We start from the raw sequence: 25,267 nt of genomic DNA on the forward strand, positions 1-25,267 counted from the left end.
TATAGACTATTAAACTAAAGTGTATGGGATCTCCAAACTCTTCGCCAAACAACATCAATCAAGGGAAATACAAATCAGGCAGAATTAATTGTAAAACCCAACCCTTTTGTTTTTCAAGAGATCTAATGTTTATAGAGTCCTTAACTTTTTTTTATTTTTAATAACCCACCCTGGGTGTATTAGCATTAGTTTTCAATGAGGGAAACCACTTTATCAAAAAAACAATTTATAGAAAATAAAGATTAAAAAAATACAAATTGAAAATAAGTATAAATGAAAACGTAACTCAATACTACAAACCATATAAAACAGCTACAAATCACAAACCGAACTAAAAAAAAGTCAATTTTATTTCAAAGTTTGCTTCTTATATTGAAGCACATATTAAAGCAACAGTACGATGTTCATAAAATATAAGTGTGATGCCGTAACATGTCAGAATACTGATATTTTTGTATGTATACTAAAATAAGAATTTTAAAATTGTACAAATAGATACATTAAAAATGACATAGAAATAGGGGTGCGATTCTGGCACGTATTAGTTTTTAAGACGGGATTATAAGCAAAAAAGATTTACAAGAATCAGCAGTAACAAGTCTGATGCTCAAGAGACATTATAATTGTACATTTTACTGTACATACATTATATGAGTTGAAGCTGGCTGAATATTATATTGTTTTTTTATATTTTTTTCTTTTTCTTTTCAAGTTTAAAAATGCACTACATATAAAGTGTCCATAGTTTAAGGCGACGTTACAGCTCGAGGCTGTTATCCTTTCTTATTGTGGAAGCTTTTTTTGACGTAGGTCGGGATGGTTACGTTACATACTGTAAAATATCTCCCCTTAGAATCAAGTGTTTCCTGCTTTTATACTTTCCCATATTGACTGCACCTTACAAGTGGTTTTGTCCCAGGTGACCGATAACTTGAACACAGGTTGTAGGGTTTTCACAGTATTCACCACCATTTTCTAAGATCCTTGGAAGAATTTCCGTCTGTAAACCATGAGAGGTCGAAGAAGCCTTTTTTTTTATTTTTTATTTTATTTTTTCTTTCCTTTTAAAAAAAATACCTGTTAATGTTTTCTCTGGATTTTTTGAGAACATTACGTAGTTCTTAAGGCCAAGTTTAGTACTTTATCGTTAAGAGTCGTCTTCGCAAGTGTCTTTGGAACCGTATAAGTCCGCTAGTTTCTTAAATCGAGGTCCCCAGTTTTGTAGATAATCATAGTCCAGATCTGAATCCGTAGAGGCCGACTCTAAAGAGCTGAGGGACCCCGCTACAGATCCTCGCCCTTCGTATCCATAGATTTGAATGGAATCATAAGGCGGAGCTGTTGGGTCATTGTCAGCTTCATGTATCCTTGTGTTAATGAAATCGTCAACATCAACACTGTTGGGAGCTTGTCTTAAACAAAGATCTCGCGGAGAGTATTGGTATTCAGGTTTTATATCTTTCCGTGGAATAAACCCATTAATCCCATCAGGATTTTGTAGAGTTGCAATGTCAAAGGCTTCGGTGTCTTCTTCTCCTCCACCTTCATCGTCATAAGTGATTATGTTTTCACGAATGTCTTCTTCTTCGAAGACGATGAGGGGTTCTTTCTTCTCTCTCCTCAGGGCTACAAACAGCACCACAATCACTGTAGGTAGATAAGAATATATATCATGTACAGCTTATTTGCGTGCGATTTGAATTAATAATTCATTACTCACAAGGTTTCTAACACTCAGAAGAGCCATTGGCAGAAGGCTATATGGCAGTGCCACCATTTGGTGCTATGTGCAGCACTGCATTTATCACGGCGGTGACTCGGGAATGTCCGGCGTGAGACCAAACACACAACGTAACAGGGAAAACACCACAACAAACAAGGGGTACATCGGGGACACTTTAAAAATGATGAGCCCAAGCGCTAGTAAGAGGGATGATGGACACCTCCTCTACTTACCTGCCACTGTTCCCTGCACTCCTAGCCAGTCCCTATACCGGTTCCTCACCTGTCACCGAGCTGGAACCTGAAGCCCTGAGCGACTCTACAATAGCCCTGGCTAGAGAGTAGATAGGTAAGGATCATTAGTCCCACTACTGCACTGAAACAACACAACAGGGAAAGAAGACATAGGGGGAAAAAAACAACAGAAACAACAGTCAAACCCAAAACTGCAGCCACCACAGCAACTTCACAAGAGAGGTCAACCAGCTCCTTTCACCTCCAGGCCAAGCATGCAAATGAATGAGAAAATAACCATCCCACTCTGGTAGCAGAGGGTATTTAAAGGGATTGAGAGTGGTCCAAACTGGAAATACCGGAGATATTAAGGATACTGCCGGTTGGCAGGGAATACTGACATTAACCTTCTCTTCCCCAAAGGAAAGAGAATACATTTTAAAAAGCAGAGTCTTACAAAGTGAAGAGAGACTCAGACCCAGATCTTGTAACTAAACTCTTATAGCAGAGATACGACCGTGTCAGCATTATGGGGTTATTTTTACATCAGCTCAGTATCCTGGATGCCTTTGGTGCCCTTTAGGCCCTAAAACATTATGACGTAATATATACAGGGTGTAGAAATGAAGAGCGGCTGCCATGTAGGACCGGTACGAACACTGGCAGTATGAATCGAATTGCATCTTTCTGAGCAATTTCACGCAATTCCTGGTAATTCCTGTGAATCTTAGTTTTTTTATTGTCACAGAGGTCCATTAGGATAAGTGGGGGAAGACAGATGTCATTGGCGTCAATGACATATGTCATTCCCCTCATATGAACATGTGACCCTCAGCAGTGGAAGAACCAAACATTGTGGGCACTATTGTAGAAACCTACCTAAGATTAGTTTGGAGAAATTAGCTTATTTCTACCATTGACTGTGTCTTTAAGTCTTTGTCTGAAAAGGGGGACATCTATGCATATGTTATTATATTTCATACACCTTGGGGTCACTGTACATTCTTGTACACTTGGCATAAATCTATTTAAGGGAATGTGACAGGGGATTCACGATACCCGAACCATGGTGGTAGAATGAATCAAACGCTGGCTGCTTTATTGCAGCCTTGTATGTTTTCGTGTATGTTCCCCCATCTCACTTTCTTAAGGCTGCTTTACACACAACGATATGGCTAGCGATCTCGTTAGCGATGTGACACGCCCAGATCATTGTTCCGATTTGCCGAGATCGCGCATAGGTTGTTTTGTAGCGGTCACGCGTACCCATCTCACAAACGACGCTACATCATTCAGCGATATATTGTTTGACCAAGGCGGTCGTGTGGATGTTGTTCGTCGCTGGCAGGATGTCAAACGTAGCAATATGTCTGCTGCGTTCCAAACGACGAATAATATTTTGAAATTGAACAACGTGTCAACGATCAACGATTTTCACCCTATTTATGATCGTTCAGATTCGCACGTAGGTGTCACACGCAACGACGTCGCTAACGATGACGGAAGTGCATCACGAAAACCGTGACCCCGACGTCATATCGTCAGATAAATCGTAGTGTGTAAAGCGGCCTTTAGCTACGAGTATTGCTTCTAGGGAAAGACCTGCAGGTTAATAGTATTTGGAAACTGCCGGTGATGGCAATGAGAGCCCAGTCATCAGGAGGGAAAGAATTTTAATCCTGCCAAAAGAGTTTGGGTTATAGTCATAGAGGAGTCGCCTGTGCAGGTTCAGTCACCGCTCTGTGTATCGAGAGCGTAACTGTGCTCTGTTTTGTCACCGCTCTGGGCTGTAACTGCGCACCCACACTGACTGACAGCTGATACTAATGCTGATCGAGTTTTCAGTCAATTCGAAGGGCGCGGTTACAGCCGCCGCTCTCTATACACTGAGAGAGGGGAGCCAGCACAATCTGAAAATTGCATGCATCATATAAAAAGTGCAAATTCACAGATTTATTCCAACTGTACTGTAATATAAATGAGATTTTTAGCAAATAATTGATCAATTCTTTGAGCCACCCCTGCCAACGTCACGGCAAATCTCAATAAGGGGGTCCTACTCTATATTCTGTATTTCATGTGCCATGCGGCCTCCTAGATAAAGTTAAAAGCAGAACAATAATGGAGCACACATACCTGTAACCAGGGGTGTAACGACCGCGGTCGCAGAGGTCACCACTGCGACCGGGCCCGCAGGGTTAAAGGGGCCCGGCAGCCGCTCTGCAGAGCCGGCTGCCGGGCCCCTATGTGTAGTGCCGCTGTGTAGTGGCCAACTACGCGACCGTCAGGGGGCCGGCCTGTGAGAGGGGCTCTCTGACCTGCGGCAGAGCAGAAGTGCTCCTGCACAGCACACGGAATCCATCCTTCCAGGACCTGCGATGATGTCACGCCCATGTGACTGTGTGGGAGGAGACACAGGATGCCGGGGAGAAAGCAGAAGATACTGATTCCTGAACGATTTTGGACATATGACTCGTAATGAAAAAAGAGAGGACATGAGGGGTGTGCAGGGTGAGTGGCAGATGAGGGGTGTGCAGGGTGAGTGGCAGATGAGGGGTGTGCAGGGTGAGTGGCAGATGAGGGCTGCAGACTTTGACAGAAGGTTGTGAAGGGGTGCAGAGTGTTTGAGAGGGGTAAGTTGAGGTACAGGCAGCAGGGTGTGAGACATATGAGGGTGTAGTGTGTGTGATATGGGGGGTGCAGGCTGTATGGGGAGCAGGGGTGTGACATATGGGGGCAGGGGCATAACTACTGCGGTCCTAGGGGTCGGAAGGAGAAGAGAGGTACTTGTTTTTTTATTTTGCTGGCTGCATGACACATGGAAACCCTGGCTGCATGACACATGGAGGCCCTGGTGGGGCTGGCTGCATGACACAGAGGCCCTGGGGGGGCTGGCTGCATGACACCTGGGGGTACTGGCTGCATGACACATGGAGGCCCAAAGGGGGGGGGGGCTGGCTGCATGACACCTGGGGGTACTGGCTGCATGACACATGGAGGCAGGGGGGGGGGGCTGGCTGCATGACACATGGAGGCCCTGGTGGGGCTGGCTGCATGACACAGAGGCCCTGGGGGGGCTGGCTGCATGAGACCTGGGGGTACTGGCTGCATGACACATGGAGGCCCAAAGGGGGGGGGGGGGGCTGGCTGCATGACACCTGGGGGTACTGGCTGCATGACACATGGAGGCAGGGGGGGGGGGGGCTGGCTGCATGACACATGGAGGCCCTGGTGGGGCTGGCTGCATGACACAGAGGCCCTGGGGGGGCTGGCTGCATGACACCTGGGGGTACTGGCTGCATGACACATGGAGGCCCAAAGGGGGGGGGGCTGGCTGCATGACACCTGGGGGTACTGGCTGCATGACACATGGAGGCGGGGGGGGGCTGGCTGCATGACACATGGAGGCCCTGGTGGGGCTGGCTGCATGACACATAGAGGCCCTGGGGGGGCTGGCTGCATGACACCTGGGGGGGCTGGCTGCATGACACATGGAGGCCCTGGAGGGGCTGGCTGCAAGACACATGGAGGCCCTGGCTGCATGACACATGGAGGCCCTGGTGGGGCTGGCTGCATGACACAGAGGCCCTGGGGGGGCTGGCTGCATGACACCTGGGGGTACTGGCTGCATGACACATGGAGGCCCAAAGGGGGGGGGGGCTGGCTGCATGACATCTGGGGGTACTGGCTGCATGACACATGGAGGCAGGGGGGGGGGCTGGCTGCATGACACATGGAGGCCCTGGTGGGGCTGGCTGCATGACACAGAGGCCCTGGGGGGGCTGGCTGCATGACACCTGGGGGTACTGGCTGCATGACACATGGAGGCCCAAAGGGGGGGGGGCTGGCTGCATGACACCTGGGGGTACTGGCTGCATGACACATGGAGGCGGGGGGGGCTGGCTGCATGACACATGGAGGCCCTGGTGGGGCTGGCTGCATGACACATAGAGGCCCTGGGGGGGCTGGCTGCATGACACCTGGGGGGGCTGGCTGCATGACACATGGAGGCCCTGGAGGGGCTGGCTGCATGACACATGGAGGCCCTGGTGGGGCTGGCTGCATGACAGAGAGGCCCTGGGGGGGCTGGCTGCATGACACCTGGGGGTACTGGCTGCATGACACATGGAGGCCCAGGGGGGGCTGGCTGCATGACACATGGAGGCCCTGGTGGGGCTGGCTGCATGACACATAGAGGCACTGGGGGGGCTGGCTGCATGACCCCTGGGGGGGCTGGCTGCATGACACATGGAGGCCCTGGTGGGGCTGGCTGCATGACACAGAGGCCCTGGGGGGCTGGCTGCATGACACAGAGGCCCTGGGGGTGCTGGCTGCATGACACATTGAGGCCCAGGGGGGGTCTGGCTGTATGACACATTGAGGCCCTGGGGGGGCTGGCTGCATGACACATGGAGGCCCTGGGGGGGCTGGCTGCATGACACCTGGGGGGGCTGGCTGCATGACACATGGAGGCCCTGGGGGGGCTGGCTGCATGACACCTGGGGGGGCTGGCTGCATGATACCTGGAGGGGCTGGCTGCATGATACATGGAGGCCCTGGGGGGGCTGGCTGCATGACACCTGGGGGGGCTGGCTGCATGACACATTGAGGCCCTGGGGGGGGGCTAGCTGCATGATACATGGAGGTCTATGGGACTGCATAATAAACATGAAGGACACCTTATACATGGACTAGGGGTGCATTATACATGGAGGTCTATGGAGCTGCATTATACAAAATGAAGGACACCTTATACATGGAATATAGGGGTGCATTATACATGGAAGAGTATGGGGCTGCATAATACAATATGATGATTTATGGGGCTGCATTATAATACATGGAGGACTATGGAGCCTACCTTATACATGGACTATGGGGGTTATAAAACATGGAGGACTGTGGTGCAGTATAAAATATAGAGAACTATGGGGTGAATTATAATACATCGAGAACTATGGGAAATGCATTGTAATACATGGAGGACTATGGGAGTGCATTCTAATATATGACGGGTTATGTGGGACCCTTTATACTATATGGAAGGCTATGTGGGGGCCATTATAGTATTTGGAGAACTATATACAAGGGGGACAAAGATACAAGCAGGGGATGGTAATGTTTTGTGTTGAAGGGGAAAAGGCTCTTTCCCTCAGCACCCAGCTTTCCCATGCTCTGCTATACATCTTCCCTCAGCACCCAGCTTTCCCATGCTCTGCTATACATCTCTCAGCACCCAGCTTTCCCATGCTCTGCTGTACATCTTCTCTCAGCACCCACCTTTCCCATGCTCTGCTATACATCTCTCAGCACCCAGCTTTCCCATGCTCTGCTGTACATCTTCTCTCAGCACCCACCTTTCCCATGCTCTGCTGTACATCTTCGATCAGCACCCACCTTTCCCATGCTCTGCTGTACATCTTCTCTCAGCACCCACCTTTCCCATGCTCTGCTGTACATCTTCTCTCAGCACCCAGCTTTCCCATGCTCTGATATGGGAAAGCTGGGTGCTGAGGGTAAGATGTGTAGCAGAGCATGGGGAAGCTGGGTGCCGAGGACAAGATGGATATCAGAACATAGCAAAGCTGGGTGCTGATAGAGGGATTTCAGATCATGGGAAACCTGGGTGCTGTGGGTAAAAGCCAAGTGTCAGCGTCATTATCCTGTACACTGAGTGTCAGTGTCATTATCCCGTACCCTAAGTGTCGGGGTACGTAGAGGGGGGCCCCGGTCCAAATTTCGCATCAGGGCCCATCAAACTCTAGTTACGCCACTGCCTGTAACCTGTATATAGCCGCTTCCATGTTGCAAAAAAGGCAATTGTGGATCTATCTATTGAGATTTGCCGTGACGTTGGCAGGGGTGGCTCAAAAAATTGATCAATTATTTGCTAAAAATCTCATTTTTTTATTATAGTACAGTTGGAATAAATCTGTGAATTTTCACTTTTTATATGATGCATGCCAATTTCAGATCGTGCTGGCTCTTTTTTCTCTATACACTGAGCAGTGACTGAATCTGCTCTGATGCCTTCTCTATGACTGAAGCCCGAATTATGTAAAATTCAATTAAAGATCTTTTCCTCCCGGAAGCGGGGTTCTCAGTGCCGATGCTGGACAGTTTTAAAATGCTATTAATTTTCACATTTACCCCATATCTGCATGTCAATAGCGTTTTCTCACATTCTTCAGTTACGCAGATCTTTTGCCACAAACTTATGATTTTTAGAAAAATTTGGCAAATTTCGAAACATTCGTTGATCTCTAAAAAAGACTCAGCTTTAACTTACCTAATAATATGACGATGCACGCAAGAATGGCGATCAGCGCCCCCGTGCTGAGCCCTGCGTTGAGAGAGAGAGTTTCTTCGTTGCAGGAGAGGATGGTTTCGTCACTGCTACAGCTACAGATGCGGACGGTGAGAGTGTTAGTGCTGCTCATCTGAGGGATTCCACCATCCTTGATTACAATAGGTAGTAAGTGCATCTTTTGTTTCTGACGGCTGAAGGATGCTGGTCCGGTGTAAATGTCCGCTGTGTTATCTGAGCAAAGCAAAAAATGGAATATCACAATCACATATACAAACTTACTATCTATCTATCTATCTATCTATCTATCTATGGATCCATATAACTGCCTGTATAAGTTTTTATAATGCTATATATTCTGGGTTTGTGTGATTTTATAGGGTGTCTCATTCAGTCTGTCATGATGTGATTGTAGGAAACAGAGGGACAGGGACTCCTATGCTGTCCCTCACACTAGGAATCCCTAGGCTATCTCTAACCTCAGGGTTACCCCTAATGGTGGAGATGCCTGAGTCCTGTGCCTGTCTAAGCTCCTGACCACAATTGATCGTATTCCCCCATCCATCAAGAAAGGAAGCTACAGGAGAGATGGAAAGAAAGAAAAAGACACAGTTGAAAACCAAAACTCTGTCACACTGCAAACATACAGGAACCATCAGTGAGAGACTCATTAGAAAAGCAAGAGCAGGAAGGTAGCAACAAAAAAAAGCAAAAAAACAACAAGGGTTACAGTAACTCCATACCAACACTCAAGTTAGTCTGGATCACAACACCTCACCAGACCAGCTAAAATAAACTATAACTGGCATTAGTGGGTGTGTCCAGCCAGCATATATAGCAGGGGAGAAGATATGATTGGCTCCCCTAAAACATGTGATCAAAGATGACTCACAAGCAGACCAGAATAGATTAACTCTTGCTAACCTGTCTATGAACTACCAATCTGTTTGTCGATGCCCGAGTAAGCCTGTGCTGATTACAGACCTCAGAGAAGTTATTAGGTGGATTGTCAGAATTTGTAGTCTGAACAGATCCCGACACCGCCATGACAGTTGGTGAAGTTTGTAAAACCTTTTGTGTGTGACACTATCCATCTATCAATCTCTCTATCTATCTATCCCTCTATCTATCTCTCTATCTATCCATCCATCTATCAATCCCTCTATCTATCTATCTATCTATCAATCCCTCTATCTATCTATCAATCCCTCTATTTATCCCTCTATCCATCTATCTATCTAGCCATCCCTCCCTCCATCCATCTATCCATCCCTCTATCTTTCTATTTATTCATCCCTCCATCCATCCCTCCGTCCTTCCATCCCTCCATCCATCCCTCCATCATCCATCCCTCCATCCATACATCCATCCCTCCATCCATCTCTCCATCCCTCCCTCTATCGATCCCTCTATCTATCTATCCATCCATCTATCCCTCTACCTATCCATCCATCCATCCATCCCTCCATCCATCCCTCTATTGATCCCTCTATCTATCTATCCATCCATACATCCATACATCCATCCCTCCCTTCATCTCTCCATCCATCCATCCCTCTATCTTTCTATCTATTCATCCCTCCATCCATTACTCCATCCATCCTTCCATCCCTCCATCCATCCCTCCATCCATCCATCCATGCATCCCTCCATCCATCTATCCCTCTATCTATCTATCCATCCCTCCATCCATCCCTCCCTCCATCCCTCCCTCCATCCCTCTATCTTTCTATCTATTCATCCCTCCATCCATCCCTCCATCCTTCCATCCCTCCATCCATCCCTCCATCCATCCATCTATCTATCTATCCATCCATCCATCCCTCCATCCATCTCTCCATCCCTCCCTCTATCGATCCCTCTATCTATATATCCATCCATCCATCCCTCCATTCCTCCGTCCCTCCAATCATCCCTCTATCGATCCCTCTATCTATTTATCCATCCATCCATCCATCCATCTATCCCTCTATCCCTCTATCCATTTATCCATTTATCCATTTATCCCTCTATTTATCTATGTATCTATGTATCTATCTATCTACAGAACAATATCAGAAAAAAATAAAACATATAGAAACTTAGTAACACAACTTCTTCTGAGCGTTAAATCCGTTCTTCTCTCTTTATTGCAACCACCACAATACAGTCTATCACGTACCACTATTTCTTATTGCCATCAATTTAATTTCTATAATGCCGCGGCACCCGCTGCCCGACTTTGTCTAATCTCATACATTTTGATAGTATGTTATTTTCTCCGATATAAAACCTGCCATCTATAAAAGGTCTATTGATGTACGTCTAAATAATGGAAAGTGCTGCACAAAAGAATTTTCATCGGAGGCTTGTGGAAAAAAAAAAATCAATTTGAAAAGCAAAATATTTCTGAAGATCCTGTGTTTATTTACACAGCGATAGGTATAGCGGCACGCAATGAGACGCGGCACAATATCTCCAATTACCCTGTGTATTTTAGTATGCAAAATACGGTTTGTGATGTTAAAGTTACTACGGTAAGCGGCCACTAAAAGAGGATGCGGGCCGTTATTGCCTCTTTCTTTGGTTACTGCATCATGTAATTACTTCTTGAACACAGTAAAAAGAACTCTATTAAAGGGAAATTAGGGAAATATATTCACTTTAAAGGTCAATAATAGTCTCACATATCATAGATTTTATACCTGTCTGCACTGTTTATGATGCTGTTTTTCAAGCAGTAATTTGCCTGCAAAAAAGCTTCCTAATCTCAGACTAAACCGGCTGATGCTTGAAGACAAGAATACGAAAAACCGGCACATATGTTTTATCCCCATTCACCTAATTTTTGCCAATATTTATGTAAATCGATAAAAAAAGGTCTAAATTATAAAGTAGATGACATAAATCAACACCTTCCCCCACTCAAACTTCACATCAACACTTAGCTTTGCGCAGCATAAGAAAGAGGACGAGACGCCGAGTTCGGAAATATATACTTTTCTATGGTTTCATAATGGATTTGTTTGTAAAAAGCTGCCTAAAAGGATAGACTAAGCATGTGTGTCCTGTTGCTCCGCCCACACATTCTAACAGCCTTTGTGGGAGGAGCAAGAAGGACTCACAAGCTCACTTGGTTTTCTTTTAAAAGCTTTTTACATAAAAATACTTAAAGAAACCATAGAAAACTATATATATCTGAGCTCAGAATTTTTTTTCTCTATCCTACGCTCTCCTTTTTAAAGACTGATTAATCCCCTTTAATTTTGCTGTTATCTGTATCACTGGATAACTGGCAATAAATAAAAACATCTCTTGCTTTAAAATATTTATTTTTTACATAATAAATGTGTATTTTTATATAGTCCACTTTGCTAAGATATCATTTTTGATTGAAATATACAGTAAAGTGTCCTGCAGAGATGATTGTAGTGTCAAGTGTTGGTGATAAGGGGGAACTGTTATAACTCAACTCAGGGACCGAGCACGATCAAAAAATGCGGAAACCCAAAAAGTAACCAGAGTGGCTGGAACCTTAACACTAGAACTACTGGACTCATGACACCTATATAGAAATACATAGTGCAAAGTAGTCAAAATCACTACCTCAGTAGTTCTAGTGTTAATGGACTGCAGACCTAATCCTGACACAACTAGAAGTAGCCGTGAGACGAGCCTACGATGACCTAGTCGTCTCGACACAGCCGGAGAACTAAATATGCTTACAGATAGAAGCTAATCTGCCTTGGAGCAATCCCCAAAGATATAGATAGCCCCCCACATGTAAAGACTACGGTGATATAGGAAAACACAATACAAAACTAGAAAACAGATTCAGCAAAGTTGAGGCTCAAACTATTTTTATAGGAAAGGATAGGAAAGAGCACTGTCTGCCACCGTAAAAACCCTAAAAAATCTCAGCACGCCTGACATGTAAAAACCCTGGGACCACACAGCCTCTCCCCCACTATATCAGTACTCTGATGTTACTGGGATCCAAAAGCACTAATATATATGTGGGACTGAATTTAATACCAAGCATGACAAAACACAATACATTGCAGAATCATGGAGCTAAGTATACAGACACTCCCAGCAGGGAATGATCCAATTCCACCAGGAACTCAACACAGGGAAAATAGGAATCAAGCATTAGTATCAAAACAGAAAAAACAACAAGAAAGTGGAAACAAAAAGCAGAGGTACAAAGACCAACTTATCTTGAGAGGAGTTCTGGTAGAGAGCCAGGGCTGGTTTCAGATTGTCCTTAAGGCCTCTTTCACACGTCAGTATTTTGCATCAGTGTTTCATCAGTGTTTGGATGCCAAAACCAGGAGTGGATCTTACAGAGAAGAGCTATAATTGAAACACTGACACCTGTTCTGTGTTTTGGAGACACTCCTGGTTTTGGCATCCAAATACTGATGACACACACAGATGAAACACTGATACAAAATATTGAAGTGTGAAAGAGGCCTAATACACAGGAAATCAATTGAGCACCGGCAAGTAACAGGAGAAAACTACTCAGTTATATAGTCCCAATCTGAAAGGCCTGATTGTCAGTCCTCTACAGGTGCATGGCTCTCATTCCACAAGTCAACTGCACCGCCAGCATTGACCACAAGAGGGAGTCCCAAACTGGAAAATGTATTCACAACAGGGAACCATGAATGACTAATAAGGTTTGGATGCTGGTATCAGCTGCCAATGACATGGGTCAGAAACTAAGAACAAATAGTCTCTTGGCTATAGGAAAAGTTGCAGTCAACAGTATAAGGAGTATTAGTAGAAAAAAGGGATATTCTAGTCAATGGAATTAATCTAGTACGACAATTTGGCTTTAATCACTTGAATATGGCTGACCTGTAATACCAGGTACAGCCAAATGACAAGAGTGGCGCTGTTCCTCAAAAAATGTTGCACTTTTTTTAATATCTGACCAACATAGTTCTGAGAGTCCTATTTGGCTAAAGACTCCCTCTTTGGGGAACAATATTTAGCCATTAGAGTATTATTATTATTATTATTAATAATAATAATAGTTTATTATTGAATTCATTTTTATTTTGTTCTTTTGCAGAGGAAGAGGTAAGGTATCCACAAAGCCTGATAAGACACGAACAGATATTTTTTTCTTGTACTAACCTTTCTGGTCTCTTATGGTAAAATTAGCATGCTGATGCATGATTTCTTTTGGAAAACTGAAGAAGAAGCGGTGGCCATTTGCGGTGTCATCTTTATCTACAGCTGTTACTGTGAAAAATTTCTGTATGGAAAGAAAATTGGAAATATTTTCAATTTACTTAAAAAAAATAAAATATATAGAAAAAAAAAATATATATCTATATATATATATATATATACAGTATATATACAGTACTACTTTATATATACACACACACAAATTTTATTTTGAATCCCTTTATACACCATAGCCTTCATTAACGGTATTCTCCACCTACTCTTATTAAAGGGACTGTACAAGAATGGATGCAGAGCTGAAATATGTCACTCGGAGTTTGGCTCCTAACTCGCCAGGTGTCATGGTGGCATCAGACACTGTTCACACGACATACAAACACTCCATACTGTGGTTTTTCTGGTGCTTCTGAGTTACACAGGCAGCCTCAGGCGTTGACCAGCTGTGTGTTCGTTTGTGATCAGGCTGGCAGGAGTTAATTTCTATTGGCCTTCTGCTTAGATGTTGTGGGAAAACCTATCACATCTACTCTCCGCCTTTTTCAGATGGTAGAATCTGTCCTCCCATGCCGACTATAGCTTCTGCTACACAAGTTTGTGTGCTATAGTATCCCAGTCCTGCTGGTGATTGTATTGCTTTGTGCGTGGTGTTGTTGTAGAGTTCTCTCGTCATCACGTTATTTCCACCCTGCTCTTATTTTCCTCCTTATTACTTGTCTAATACCTCTGTGTGAGTGTGCTGTGCAATCATGTCTTGGTTTCCCTTGTTTGTCCTTATCTGTGGGTTCTACTACTCCTGTCCCGGCCCTACCAGTGGTGCGGAAGACGAGGGGTATTACTTCAGGTCTGTACAGGAGCAGGGCTAGGAAGGCGGCCCAGACATCATCACCATCAGATGTATCTCTGGGATCAGGGACAGCTACAGTCCCCATAGCCTGAGGACCATTTTTGGAGTCCCAGTTATCCCATCACACCCCGTGACAAAATATTTGTCATATTCCTTTGACAGGTGTTATTATGACAAAGTAGCCATGCTTTTCTAATCTTGTACAATCCCTTTAAGTCTGTTCTTTCAAATTACTCTGATTCTCAAAGTATTTCAGTGCAACAATGTATTATACCTATGATTGTTACTAACAAAATCCGATGAGTAAAAGGCATCACAAAGTTGTTCTGAAACAAAAAATAGTAACAAAGTGGCTAAATTCACAGGACCCAGATAGCCAATAAGTGTAAAGCGGGCTCTACACGCTACGATATCGTTAATGTTTTATCGTCGGGGTCACGTCATTAGTGACGCACATCCGGCATCATTAACGATATCGCAGCGTGTGACACTTATGTGCGATCTAAAACGATCACAAAAGCGGCCAAAATCGTTTGCCGCGGAGAGGTCGTCCTAAAACAAAAAAATCGTTTACCTCTCATTAGCGATGTTGTACCTCGTTCCTGCGGCAGCACGCATCGCTGTGTGTGACACCGCAGGAGCGAGGAACATCTCCTTACCTGCCTCCATCGGCAATGCGGAAGGAAGGAGGTGGGCAGGATGTTACGTCCCGCTCATCTCCGCCCCTCCGCTTCTATTGGATGCCTGCCGTGTGGCGTTGCTGTGACGCCGCACAACTAGCCCCCTTAGAAAGGAGGCGGATCACCGGCCAGAGCGACGTCGCAGGGCAGGTAAGCCGTGTGACGGGGGTGCGCAATTTTGTGCGCAACGGGCAGCGATATGCCTGTGTTGCACAAACGATGGGGGCGGGTACGCACGCTAGCGATATCGGTACCGATATCGCTATCGTGTAAAGCCCCCTTAAGTCCTACAAATGACCTCCAATATTCCTGCAGCCTTAAGGTACCGTCACACTAAGCGACGCTTCAGCGATCCCACCAGCAACCTGACCTGGCAGGGATCGCTGGAGCATCGCACGTTGCTGGTGAGCTGTCACACAGGCAGATCTCACCAGCAACCAGTGACCAGCCAGCAGCGACGTGTGGAAGCGATGCTGCGCTTGGTAACTAAGGTAAATATCGGGTAACCAACCCGATATTTACCTTGGTTACCAGCGCACATCGCTTAGCGCTGGCTCCCTGCACACCTAGCCAGAGTACACATCGGGTTAATTACCCAATGTGTACTGTGGCTACGTGTGCAGGGAGCAGGGAGCCAGCACTGATAGCGTGAGAGCGGCGGACGCTGGTAACGAAGGTAAATATCGGGTAACCAAGGAGAGGGCTTCTTGGTTACCCAATATTTACATTGGTTACCAGCGTCCGCAGAAGCCGGCTCCTGCTGCCTGCACATTTAGTTGTGGCTCTGTCGCTGTCACACACAGCGATCTGTGCTTCACAGCGGGACAGCAACAACTAAAAAATGGCCCAGGACATTCAGCAACAACCAGCGACCTCACAGCAGGGGCCAGGTTGTTGCTGGATGTCACACTAAGCAACATCACTAGCAACATCGCTGTTACGTCACAAAAGTCGTGCCTCAGCAGCGATGTTGCTAGCGATGTTGCTTAGTGTGATGGTACCTTTAGCTCCTCTTTTGATTAGCCAGCCTGACGAGACATTGTGAGGGCATCAAGCTGCCAGGATGACATCACACCGAGCTTGATAATCGGGAGGGGGGGACCCAAAAAGGGAGGCACATGTCAGAGTTTGGAGATCCTATCAAACAGCTGCAGAATACCAATGTGGCTGCTTGACCAATACGCTGATTTGTTATCATTGACTATGGATTTACCTCCTATTCTTCATGGACTTTTTACTCGTTTGGTAATTGAAGGTCCTTATAGCATCCTCCTTTATTATCCGGAGTGGACTGAATATACAAAGAATGTCTCTCACTTTGGAGGACTTGGACAGTCAGTGCATCACATAAATTGGATGGGCACGGTGTAATACTTTATTTTCTCATCGGAGCCAGTGCACGATAACGTAACACTTGATGCCAAGTTCCCCAAAGACTACATGGAATTCACTAAGATTCCTACTAGTGGACCTCCCATGATGGTATGGCTGTCTGGAGACACAGGTGGACCTCCCATGATTGGATGGCTGTCGGGAGACACAGGCAGACCTCCCATGATCGGATGGCTGCCGGGAGGCACAGTCAGACGTCCCATGATGGTAAGGCTGTTGGGAGACACAGATGGACCTCCTATGACCAGATGGCATAAGCGGATCTCCCATGATGGTATGGCTGTCTAGAGACACAGACAGACCTCCCATGATGGGATGGCTGTCTAGAGATGCAGACAGACCTCCCATGATCGGGTGGCTGTCGGACGACACAGACAGACCTCCCATGATCGGATAGCTGCCAGGAGACACAGGCAGATGTCCCATGATGGTATGGCTGTCTAGAGACATAGACAAACCTCCCATGCTGGGATGGCTGTCTAGAGACACAGACAGACCTCCCATGATCGGATGGCTGTCGGAAGACACAGAAAGACCTCCCATGTTCGGATGGCTGTCGGGAGACACAGGCAGACTTCCCATGATCAGATGGCATTCGGGAGACATAGGTGGATCTCTCATGATCAGATGCCTGTTGGAAGACACAGGCAGACCTACCATGATTGGATGGCTGCCAGGAGACACAGGCAGATGTCCCATGATGGTAAGGCTGTTGGGAGACACAGGTGGACCTCCTATGACCAGATGGCTGTTGGGAGACACAAGCGGACCTCGCATGATGGTATGGCTGTCTAGAGACACAGACAGACCTCCCATGATCGGACGGCTGTTGGGAGACACAGGCAGACTTCCCATGATCGGATGGCTTTCGGGAGACACACGCGGATCTCCCATGATCGGAAGGCTTTCAGGAAATACAGGTGGACCTCCCATGAACGGATGGCTGTTGGGAGACACAGGCAAACCACCCATGATCGGATGGCTGTCAGGAGAAACAGACTGACCTCCCATAAGTGGATAGCTATCGGGAGAGACTTTTGCCAAAAACGGATTGTCGATCCCTTTAACATTATTTAAAATTGAAATAATATTTTATGACTTCGGAAAACAAACTCTATTATTGAGCAATTACACATTACCTTGTTTGCTTGTGAATTTTCACATACAGAGGCTTCATAGGGCTTTGGAAATTCTGGAGCGTTGTCATTCGTATCTAAAACTTTAATTGTCACAGGGACGCTTGTCGAATGACCGATGTTTGCTGTAGATATGAAAAAAAATTAGTTTAAAAGATGGAAAGTGAGTAATTAAAACATGTTTTTCCTGTAAAGTCCAAAGGGGGTTACTAATCATAGTCTCGAAGGAAACCTCATTAAGGATTAATTGCATTATGTACAAACATTATTGGTATTTAGACTAACAATTGTCATTATCTCGTGGCCTGACGAGAATAATATTGTGTTTGGTAACCACAGAGAGCTGCCAAACTTGACAACGGTACATCCAACTTTCAGCAAACTTTTATAGTTTACATAATATAGTAAATTAATTTACTTTATGAATGTACATGACATATTTATCACTATTGACCATGAATACTCCAGAGCTGAATTCACAGTTCTGCTGATCATCATGGGAAGTTACAGATCCTCAGAAGTTTAGCCAAAGTCTTATTATCAAATGAAGCCATTATTTCCTCTAGGAAATCATTATAGAGTATGCACACAGTACCAAGAGACTTCAGCTCTGAAGTCAGCAGCACAATAAATTCAGCTTAAAATATTCATAAGTGTACAAAAATCAAACATGGCAGTGATGAAGGACTTTCAGTAGGCTCGGCTGTAATAAGAATGCCATTAGTACCCCCATTTCTAACCTCTTATATGCCCTGTTGATTGGAATCAGATCAAATGAGCGAGGCACGTCACTAGTGGGGACTGAGTGGGGAGTGATGTGTGATCTGGGCATGTGTGCCCAGACTGCTGTCACTCACAGATAAGACAGCCCTGCCACCACAAGTTACATGGCCTACTTTGTTGGTCCAATTCAGGTCTGCAGCTGGAAGGATCAAGGCTACAACAATATACATATTAACGAGCCTGTAAGGCTATAACGAGCCTGACAAGCTTACAGGAGCAGAGTAGATAGCAGAAGAATATTAAGAAAATGTTAGTTAGGAGCAGTTAGGACAAAAGATAGGGAGTAACATTAGTAGTGGAAAATGTTTTTAAGCTTCTACTGCCCCTCTATTACCTTTGCTTTCCCTTTCACTTTACTTCTCTTCATCTTTCACAACTATTTACAAGCTTGTTAGAGATAAGCTTACAGGAGCAGAGTAGATAGCAGAAGAATATTAGGAAAGTGTTAAGAGTCAGTCTTAAAGAAAGGGGGTAACTTTAGTAGTGGATAAAGCTTTTTCTGCCCCTCTATTATCCTTTCTTTCCCTTTCACTTTACTTCTCTTCATCTTTTCCCAACTGTTTATGAGCCTGCTAGAGATAAGCTTAAGGCTATGTGCACACGCTGCGTTTTTTTGACGCTGCGTTTTTGTGCGTTTTTGGCCGCTAAAAACGCACAAAAACGCAACTGCGTCGAAAAAACGCGGCAAAAAACGCACGCGTTTTGCCGCGATTTGGTGCGTTTTTTTGCTGCGTTTTGCTGCGTTTTTGCTCACTGCGTCCTTATGCGTTTTTTATCAGTGAACAAAAAAAAAAAAGGTCTGATGTCATTTCCTTCTTCAATGTGTTCTTCATTCTCCACTAGTGTATGCAGAAGAGCAGACAGCTGCAGAACTACAAGGCTCAGCATCCTCGATCCAATAGTGTATGCAGGAGAGCAGACAGCAGCTGTCGAACTACAAGGCTCAGCATCCTCCATCCAATAGTGTATGCAGGAGAGCAGACAGCAGCTGTCGAACTACAAGGCTCAGCATCCTCCTTCCAGGACTGTATGCAGGATTTCTTTGCCCCCCCCAAAAAAAAAATGACATGGGCTTCGCCATATTTTTGTATGCTAGCCGGGTACAGCAGGCAGGTACGGGCTGCCCCCAACCCCCAGCTGCCTATTTGTACCCGGCTGGGAACCAAAAATATAGGGAAGCCCTTTTTTTTAAATTATTTCATGAATTTCATGAAATAATTTAAAAAAAAAATGACGTGGGCTTCGCCCAATTTTTGAGTCCAGCCGGGTACAACTAGGCAGCTGGGGATTGGAATCCACAGTGCAGGGTGCCCATGCTTTCTGGGCACCCCCGCTGTGAATTGCAGTCCCGCAGCCACCCCAGAAAATGGCGCTTTCATAGAAGCGCCATCTTCTGGCGCTGTATCCAACTCTTCCGACTGCCCTGGTGACGGGTGGCTCACCGGGTAATAATGGGGTTAGGGCTAGCTGTATATTATCAGCTGGCCCTAAGCCCGAAATTCATGGTGTCACGCCAATATTAGACATGGCCACCATGAATTTCTAGTAAAGATAAAAAAAAAACACAACACAGAAAAATATTTTTATTAGAAATAAAACTCAACACAATTAGTGACTCCATCTTTATTGAAATAAACCCCCCTCCGCAGTAATCCTGGGTTAGGGTCCCGCGCCGTCCAATCCGGATCCAATATCATCTGATCGGTTTGCTGGAAGGCAAAGCGATCAGATGATGTGTCAGGTTCCAGGATGTGAATCACATCACACATCAGCTGATTGTATAAAAGCCGATTATACAATCAGCTGATGCATCAGTGCAAAAAAAAAAAAATAATAATACTCACTTATGTGCTGATTACCGGCATCTCCTGGAGCGATGGGGCGGGAGTCTGATCCTGTCCGATCGCTGCAGCAGCTGCCGGTAATCAGGGATGAAGTCTCCTGACGAATCTGCTGATACCGGCCGGGCGCCCGCGTCACCGCGATACTTACGATCACCTGATGCGTCAGGTGACTGCATCAGGTGATCCATCGCCAGGTCCTGCATCCATCGGAGGTTTCCCGGCCGTCTGCACACAGCCGGAGCGGCGGTACCGGGAGGAGATGGGAGCGGGCATGGCACCGCGAGGCTGCAGACAGGTGAGTATAACTTTTTTTTTTTTTTTCTACTGTTAACTTTTGTTTTTGCAGCCGCTTCCACCTCCCGCCCAGACATGGCGCCGCACGGCAGCATACATGCCCAGGACGGGAGATGGAAGCGGCGGTGACGGTACCGGGAGGATTCACGCTTCTGTATATACTGACAGAAGGAATCCTCTTCCTGTACACGTCACTTTACTACCCACCTCCTGCGCTTATAGCTGCGTTTTTGGTCTTAGAAACGCACCAAAACGCACCAAAACGCAGCTATTTGCGTTTCTCATTGCGTCTTTCAACATCCCATTGAACTCAATGGATGAAAAGCGCAGTGAAAAACGCGGGAATAATTGACATGCTGCGTTTTTGTGGTCACCACAAAAACGCAGCTGAAAAAAAACGCTGTGTGGGGACAGCAAAAATGAAAACTCAGACTTTGCTGGGGAAGCAAAGTCATGCAGTTTTGAGGCCAAAAACGCACCCGAAAAACGCGCAAAAACGCCGAGAAAAACGCACCATGTGCACATAGCCTAAGGAGTAGAGTAGATAGCAGAAGTATATTAGGAAACAGTTAGGAAGTGTTAGGATAAAAGAAAGGAGGTAACATTAGTGGTGGAAAATGTCTTTAAGCGTCTACTGTCTCTCTTTTGTCCTTGCTTTCCCTTACATTTTACTTCTCTTCATCTTTTACCAACTATTTACAAGCCTGTTAGGGATAAGCTTACAGGAGCATATTAGATAGCAGAAGTATATTAGGAAACTGCTAGTTAGTAAGTGTTAGGATAAAAGAAAGGGGGTCACATTAGTAGTGCAAAACTTCTTTAAGCTTCTACTCCCCCTTACTATCTTTGCTTTTTCCTTTCAATTTACTTCTCTTCATCTTTTCCTAACTATTTACAAGCCTGTTAGAGGAAAGCTTATAGGAGCAGAGTAGATAGCAGAAGTATATTAGTAATCTGTTAGTTAAGAAGAGTTAGGACAAAAGAAAGGGGTAACATTAGTAGTGGAAAACATCTTTAAGCTTCTACTGCCCTCCTTGCTTTCCCTTTCGCTTTACTTCTCTTAATCTTTTCCCAACTATTTAAAAGCCTGTTACAGATAAGCTTACAGGAGTAGAGTAGATAGCAGAAGTATATTAGGAAAGTGTTAATTAGGAAGAGTTAGGAAAAAAGAAAGGGGGTAACATTAGTAGTGGAAAAGTTATTTAATCTCCTACTGTCCCTCCATCATCCTTGCTTTCCCTTTCGCTTTACTTCTCTTCATCTTTGACCAACTATTTACGAGCCAAATAGAGATAAGTGTAAAGTAAAAGAAAGGTTAGTTAGGAAGAGTTAGGATAAAAGAAAGACGGGAAAACGTCATATGTTTTGTTCCAAAAAGCAAATAAAAAATGTGATTTAAAAAATAAAAAGTAAAATAATATTTTTGATCAATTATTACGCAAGTCATCCATGATACTTTGATACAGAGCCCACATTGCAAATAACGTCAGGCCACTCAGCAGATCAATCTGATGCGTTCATCTTTTGTATGAGTGATTTCTTCCCAGGCTGAGTGTGCAGGAAACATCTGGAAGCAGGAAACACTTTCCATTGCTTTCTACAAGCATCTTAGATAATAAATTTGCCCCATCTAGGGAATACGTACTGCCTTCGGTTGCTATCACGGAGATGTTGTGCCAAGCGGTTTCCTCTCTGTCCAAAGGCTTTGTGGTTTTGATGACACCATCATCTTGGATGTTGAAATATCTGTCAAGGTCAGTGTGCCGATCGATTGAATACCTAAAGAAGATGATCGCAGAGTAATTAGACAAGAAAATTACTAAGCAGCCTGATGCTCAAGTGTTAGATATTAAAGATTCATTCGAGAGTAGTTTCCCAGCAGCACGCATGGCGAAATCAGAATATTAATGGAATCTATCAAACAACTTTTAAAAGGAAATTTAGCTTCATCATTTATTCATGTCTGCATGTAGGGAACATTTTGCTACATCAGGATCTGCTTTCCTTGCTATTAATGAAAAAAGAAAAATGTAATGCCAAATATCATATAGTGCAGACTAGTCAATGAACTGATCTTGTACTTGATGTTCTTTTACCCACGATGAGCAACAGTTGTATGAATTATCATCTATCTGCATCTTCCCTAATGTATTACTACGCTATATCACCAAAAATACTGAGACACACATCTTACTCATTGAATTCAGGCTTTTCTTTGAGGTCCATTGGCACATGCCACACCATGCCATCTGCCTTTACTAACATGTGATTGAGTAGATGGTGGTGCAGAGCTCACTGATACCAGCGCATCCTGTGATAAGAGCCACTGGTGTACAAAATCCGTTCATGATATTTCTTTCCTCTTGAACCTTTGAGTGATATTATTGAGAAGTGGAAGGAACCGCAGCAATAAAAAGCGGAGACCCCGTAACCTTACAGAGTGAGGGGCTAAGTGCTGAAGAGCAGAGTGCAGAAAAGTCACCAATTGACCCCTGAACCCAGACCTCCTCTGGTAACATGAGCAAAAACACAGTGCCTACCAGGAGCTTAGTAGTCGAGCAGCTGCAGCAGCCGTAAATAACCAAGCACAATGCTGAGATGTACATCTCTATGCACAATGCTGAGCCGTACATCACCAAGCACAATGCTGAGCCGTACATAGCCAAGCACAATGCTGAGCCGTACATAGCCAAGCACAATGCCGAGCCGTACATCATCAAGCACAATGCTGAGCCGTACATAGCCAAGCACAATGCCGAGCCGTACATCATCAAGCACAAGGCTGAGCCATACATCACCAAGCACAATGCTGAGCCGTACATCACCAAGCACAATGCCGAGCCGTACATCACCAAGCACAATGCCGAGCCGTACATCACCAAGCACAATGCCGAGCCGTACATAGCCAAGCACAATGCTGAGCCGTACATAGCCAAGCACAATGCCGAGCCGTACATCATCAAGCACAATGCTGAGCCGTACATAGCCAAGCACAATGCCGAGCCGTACATCATCAAGCACAAGGCTGAGCCATACATCACCAAGCACAATGCTGAGCCGTACATCACCAAGCACAATGCCGAGCCGTACATCACCAAGCACAATGCCGAGCCGTACATCACCAAGCACAATGCCGAGACATACATTATCAAGCACAATGACGAGCGTAAAATGGAGTGGTGTAAAGTTGCCCCCACTGGACTCTGGAAGAAGCGTGTTCTTTGCCGTAATGGACAATCTGGATGTGCAGATGCCAGGAAACTCTAACCTGCCTGTTAGTGAATGGAAAATAGACTACAGTACCTATCAGCAGCCAAGAAGCAACGTGTGGGGCTGGTGTATCCCACCCTGTACAGTCAGTGTTTGTACAAATTACAACAGACTGGTGGGGGCACCAGGTATTGGACTCCAACTGATCTCCTACGGTATTAATGACATATCCTTTAAGAGTTGTTGTCATCAATTGTTCCATCCCTGACAACCTCTTTAATGCTTCAGCATACAGAGATATACAGGAAATTCATCATACAAAGACATATTGGACAATTGTATGCTTCCAATTTTGTGGAAAAGGTTTAGGTAAGACCCTTTTCTATTTTAGCATGACAGTGTCCCAGTGCAAAAACTAAAGTCAATGGTTGCGTAAGTTGGTGAGAAAGAACATAGCACGGAACTCAACCTCATACAAGACTTTTGGGATGAACAAGAAAGGAGATTGTGAGCCAAGCCCTCTCCTCCAACATCAATGCTTGACCTCAAAATTCTCTTCTAGATGAATGGGAAAATTTCCCATGGACCCATCAAAAATGTTGAACAAAGCCTTCTCAGAAGAGTGGAATCTGTTATATCTCCAGAGGGACCAACTCCATAATAATGTCTACAGATTCCCAATGGTAGGCCATAAAATCTCCTCAAGGTGTAATGTGGAGTTGTTTGAATACCTTTGTCCATATAGTGTATATAAGATGATCAAAGGATGATTGCGAGTCAGTCAAAGCCCTTTCTCCAAAGAACTGGCCATAAATGGGGAATCTAAATAGTTTTCAAACCACTATCGAAATTCTTTTTGACTTTAATGCTTTTGTCGGTAAATATTAATTGTCCTAGGACATCTAGCTTATCCAACTTATCAAGATCGATGACATTTTGTACAGATGTTTCCACCCGGAACTTTTCTCAAACTGCGTTAACTTATACAATTTGTCAGTATATCAGTTCCCAACAACCTCCCGCCATTGTGTAAACCACGCAATCCTTTTTTAAGCATGGGAGCCTATGGATGAAAAAGACCTACAGATGGCATCCGTCAAACACATCCATCACAGCCATCCAGTAGAAAACATTTATGTTTTATTTAACAATGGACAATATGGGTAACAGATGGCCGACAGATGGTATCTATCAAGTCATCCATTGGATGTATACATTTTTGTTCAGGCTTGTTTAACATCTTATGCCATACTGTACATCTTGGGGTATGTCAGGTTCAGAGAACAGTTAAGGAAGGACATTTTAGGTGAGGGAGGGAGATTGGTAGTTCATTCTCCATCCATATACTATTTATGGAAATATTCAGGTGGTATCACAGGGTTATGGTGCTTTCCAAAGTAATAAGACCAACAGGAGACACAGTAAGTGAGGGTGGCAATACCCATAGGTGGCAATAACCACTACTAGGTAACTACTTATCAACAGACATAGAAGGTACATCGCCTGACAAAGTATTCCAAAATCAAAGCTGATGATCTCACAAGACCCAACTTGGGATATGTCAAGCTAAGAGTACAGATAAGTGAAAAGTGATAATACACTGTACAAAAAATATCTTCGAATACATGTACCTTGTT

At 44.9% G+C, this 25,267-nt stretch overlaps 1 protein-coding gene across 3 annotated transcripts in view; it reads right to left on the bottom strand.

Moving 5' to 3' along the window:
- Positions 1-332: 332 nt before the first annotated feature.
- Positions 333-25,267, bottom strand: part of CDH11 (cadherin 11) — a 209,620-nt gene continuing 184,685 nt past the window's right edge. For all 3 annotated transcript variants that reach the window (XM_075325869.1, XM_075325871.1, XM_075325870.1), the window contains exons 8-12: positions 22,066-22,199; positions 17,503-17,624; positions 13,391-13,511; positions 8,246-8,497; positions 333-1,647 (exon numbers count right to left, since the gene is read on the bottom strand). In XM_075325869.1, coding sequence (XP_075181984.1) covers positions 1,148-1,647; positions 8,246-8,497; positions 13,391-13,511; positions 17,503-17,624; positions 22,066-22,199 — 1,129 coding nt within the window. In that variant the 3' untranslated portion in view covers positions 333-1,147. The remainder of the gene's footprint in view (positions 1,648-8,245; positions 8,498-13,390; positions 13,512-17,502; positions 17,625-22,065; positions 22,200-25,267) is intronic.

Source organism: Anomaloglossus baeobatrachus, chromosome 10 (genome assembly GCF_048569485.1).
Source record: "Anomaloglossus baeobatrachus isolate aAnoBae1 chromosome 10, aAnoBae1.hap1, whole genome shotgun sequence".
NCBI lineage: Eukaryota > Metazoa > Chordata > Amphibia > Anura > Aromobatidae > Anomaloglossus > Anomaloglossus baeobatrachus.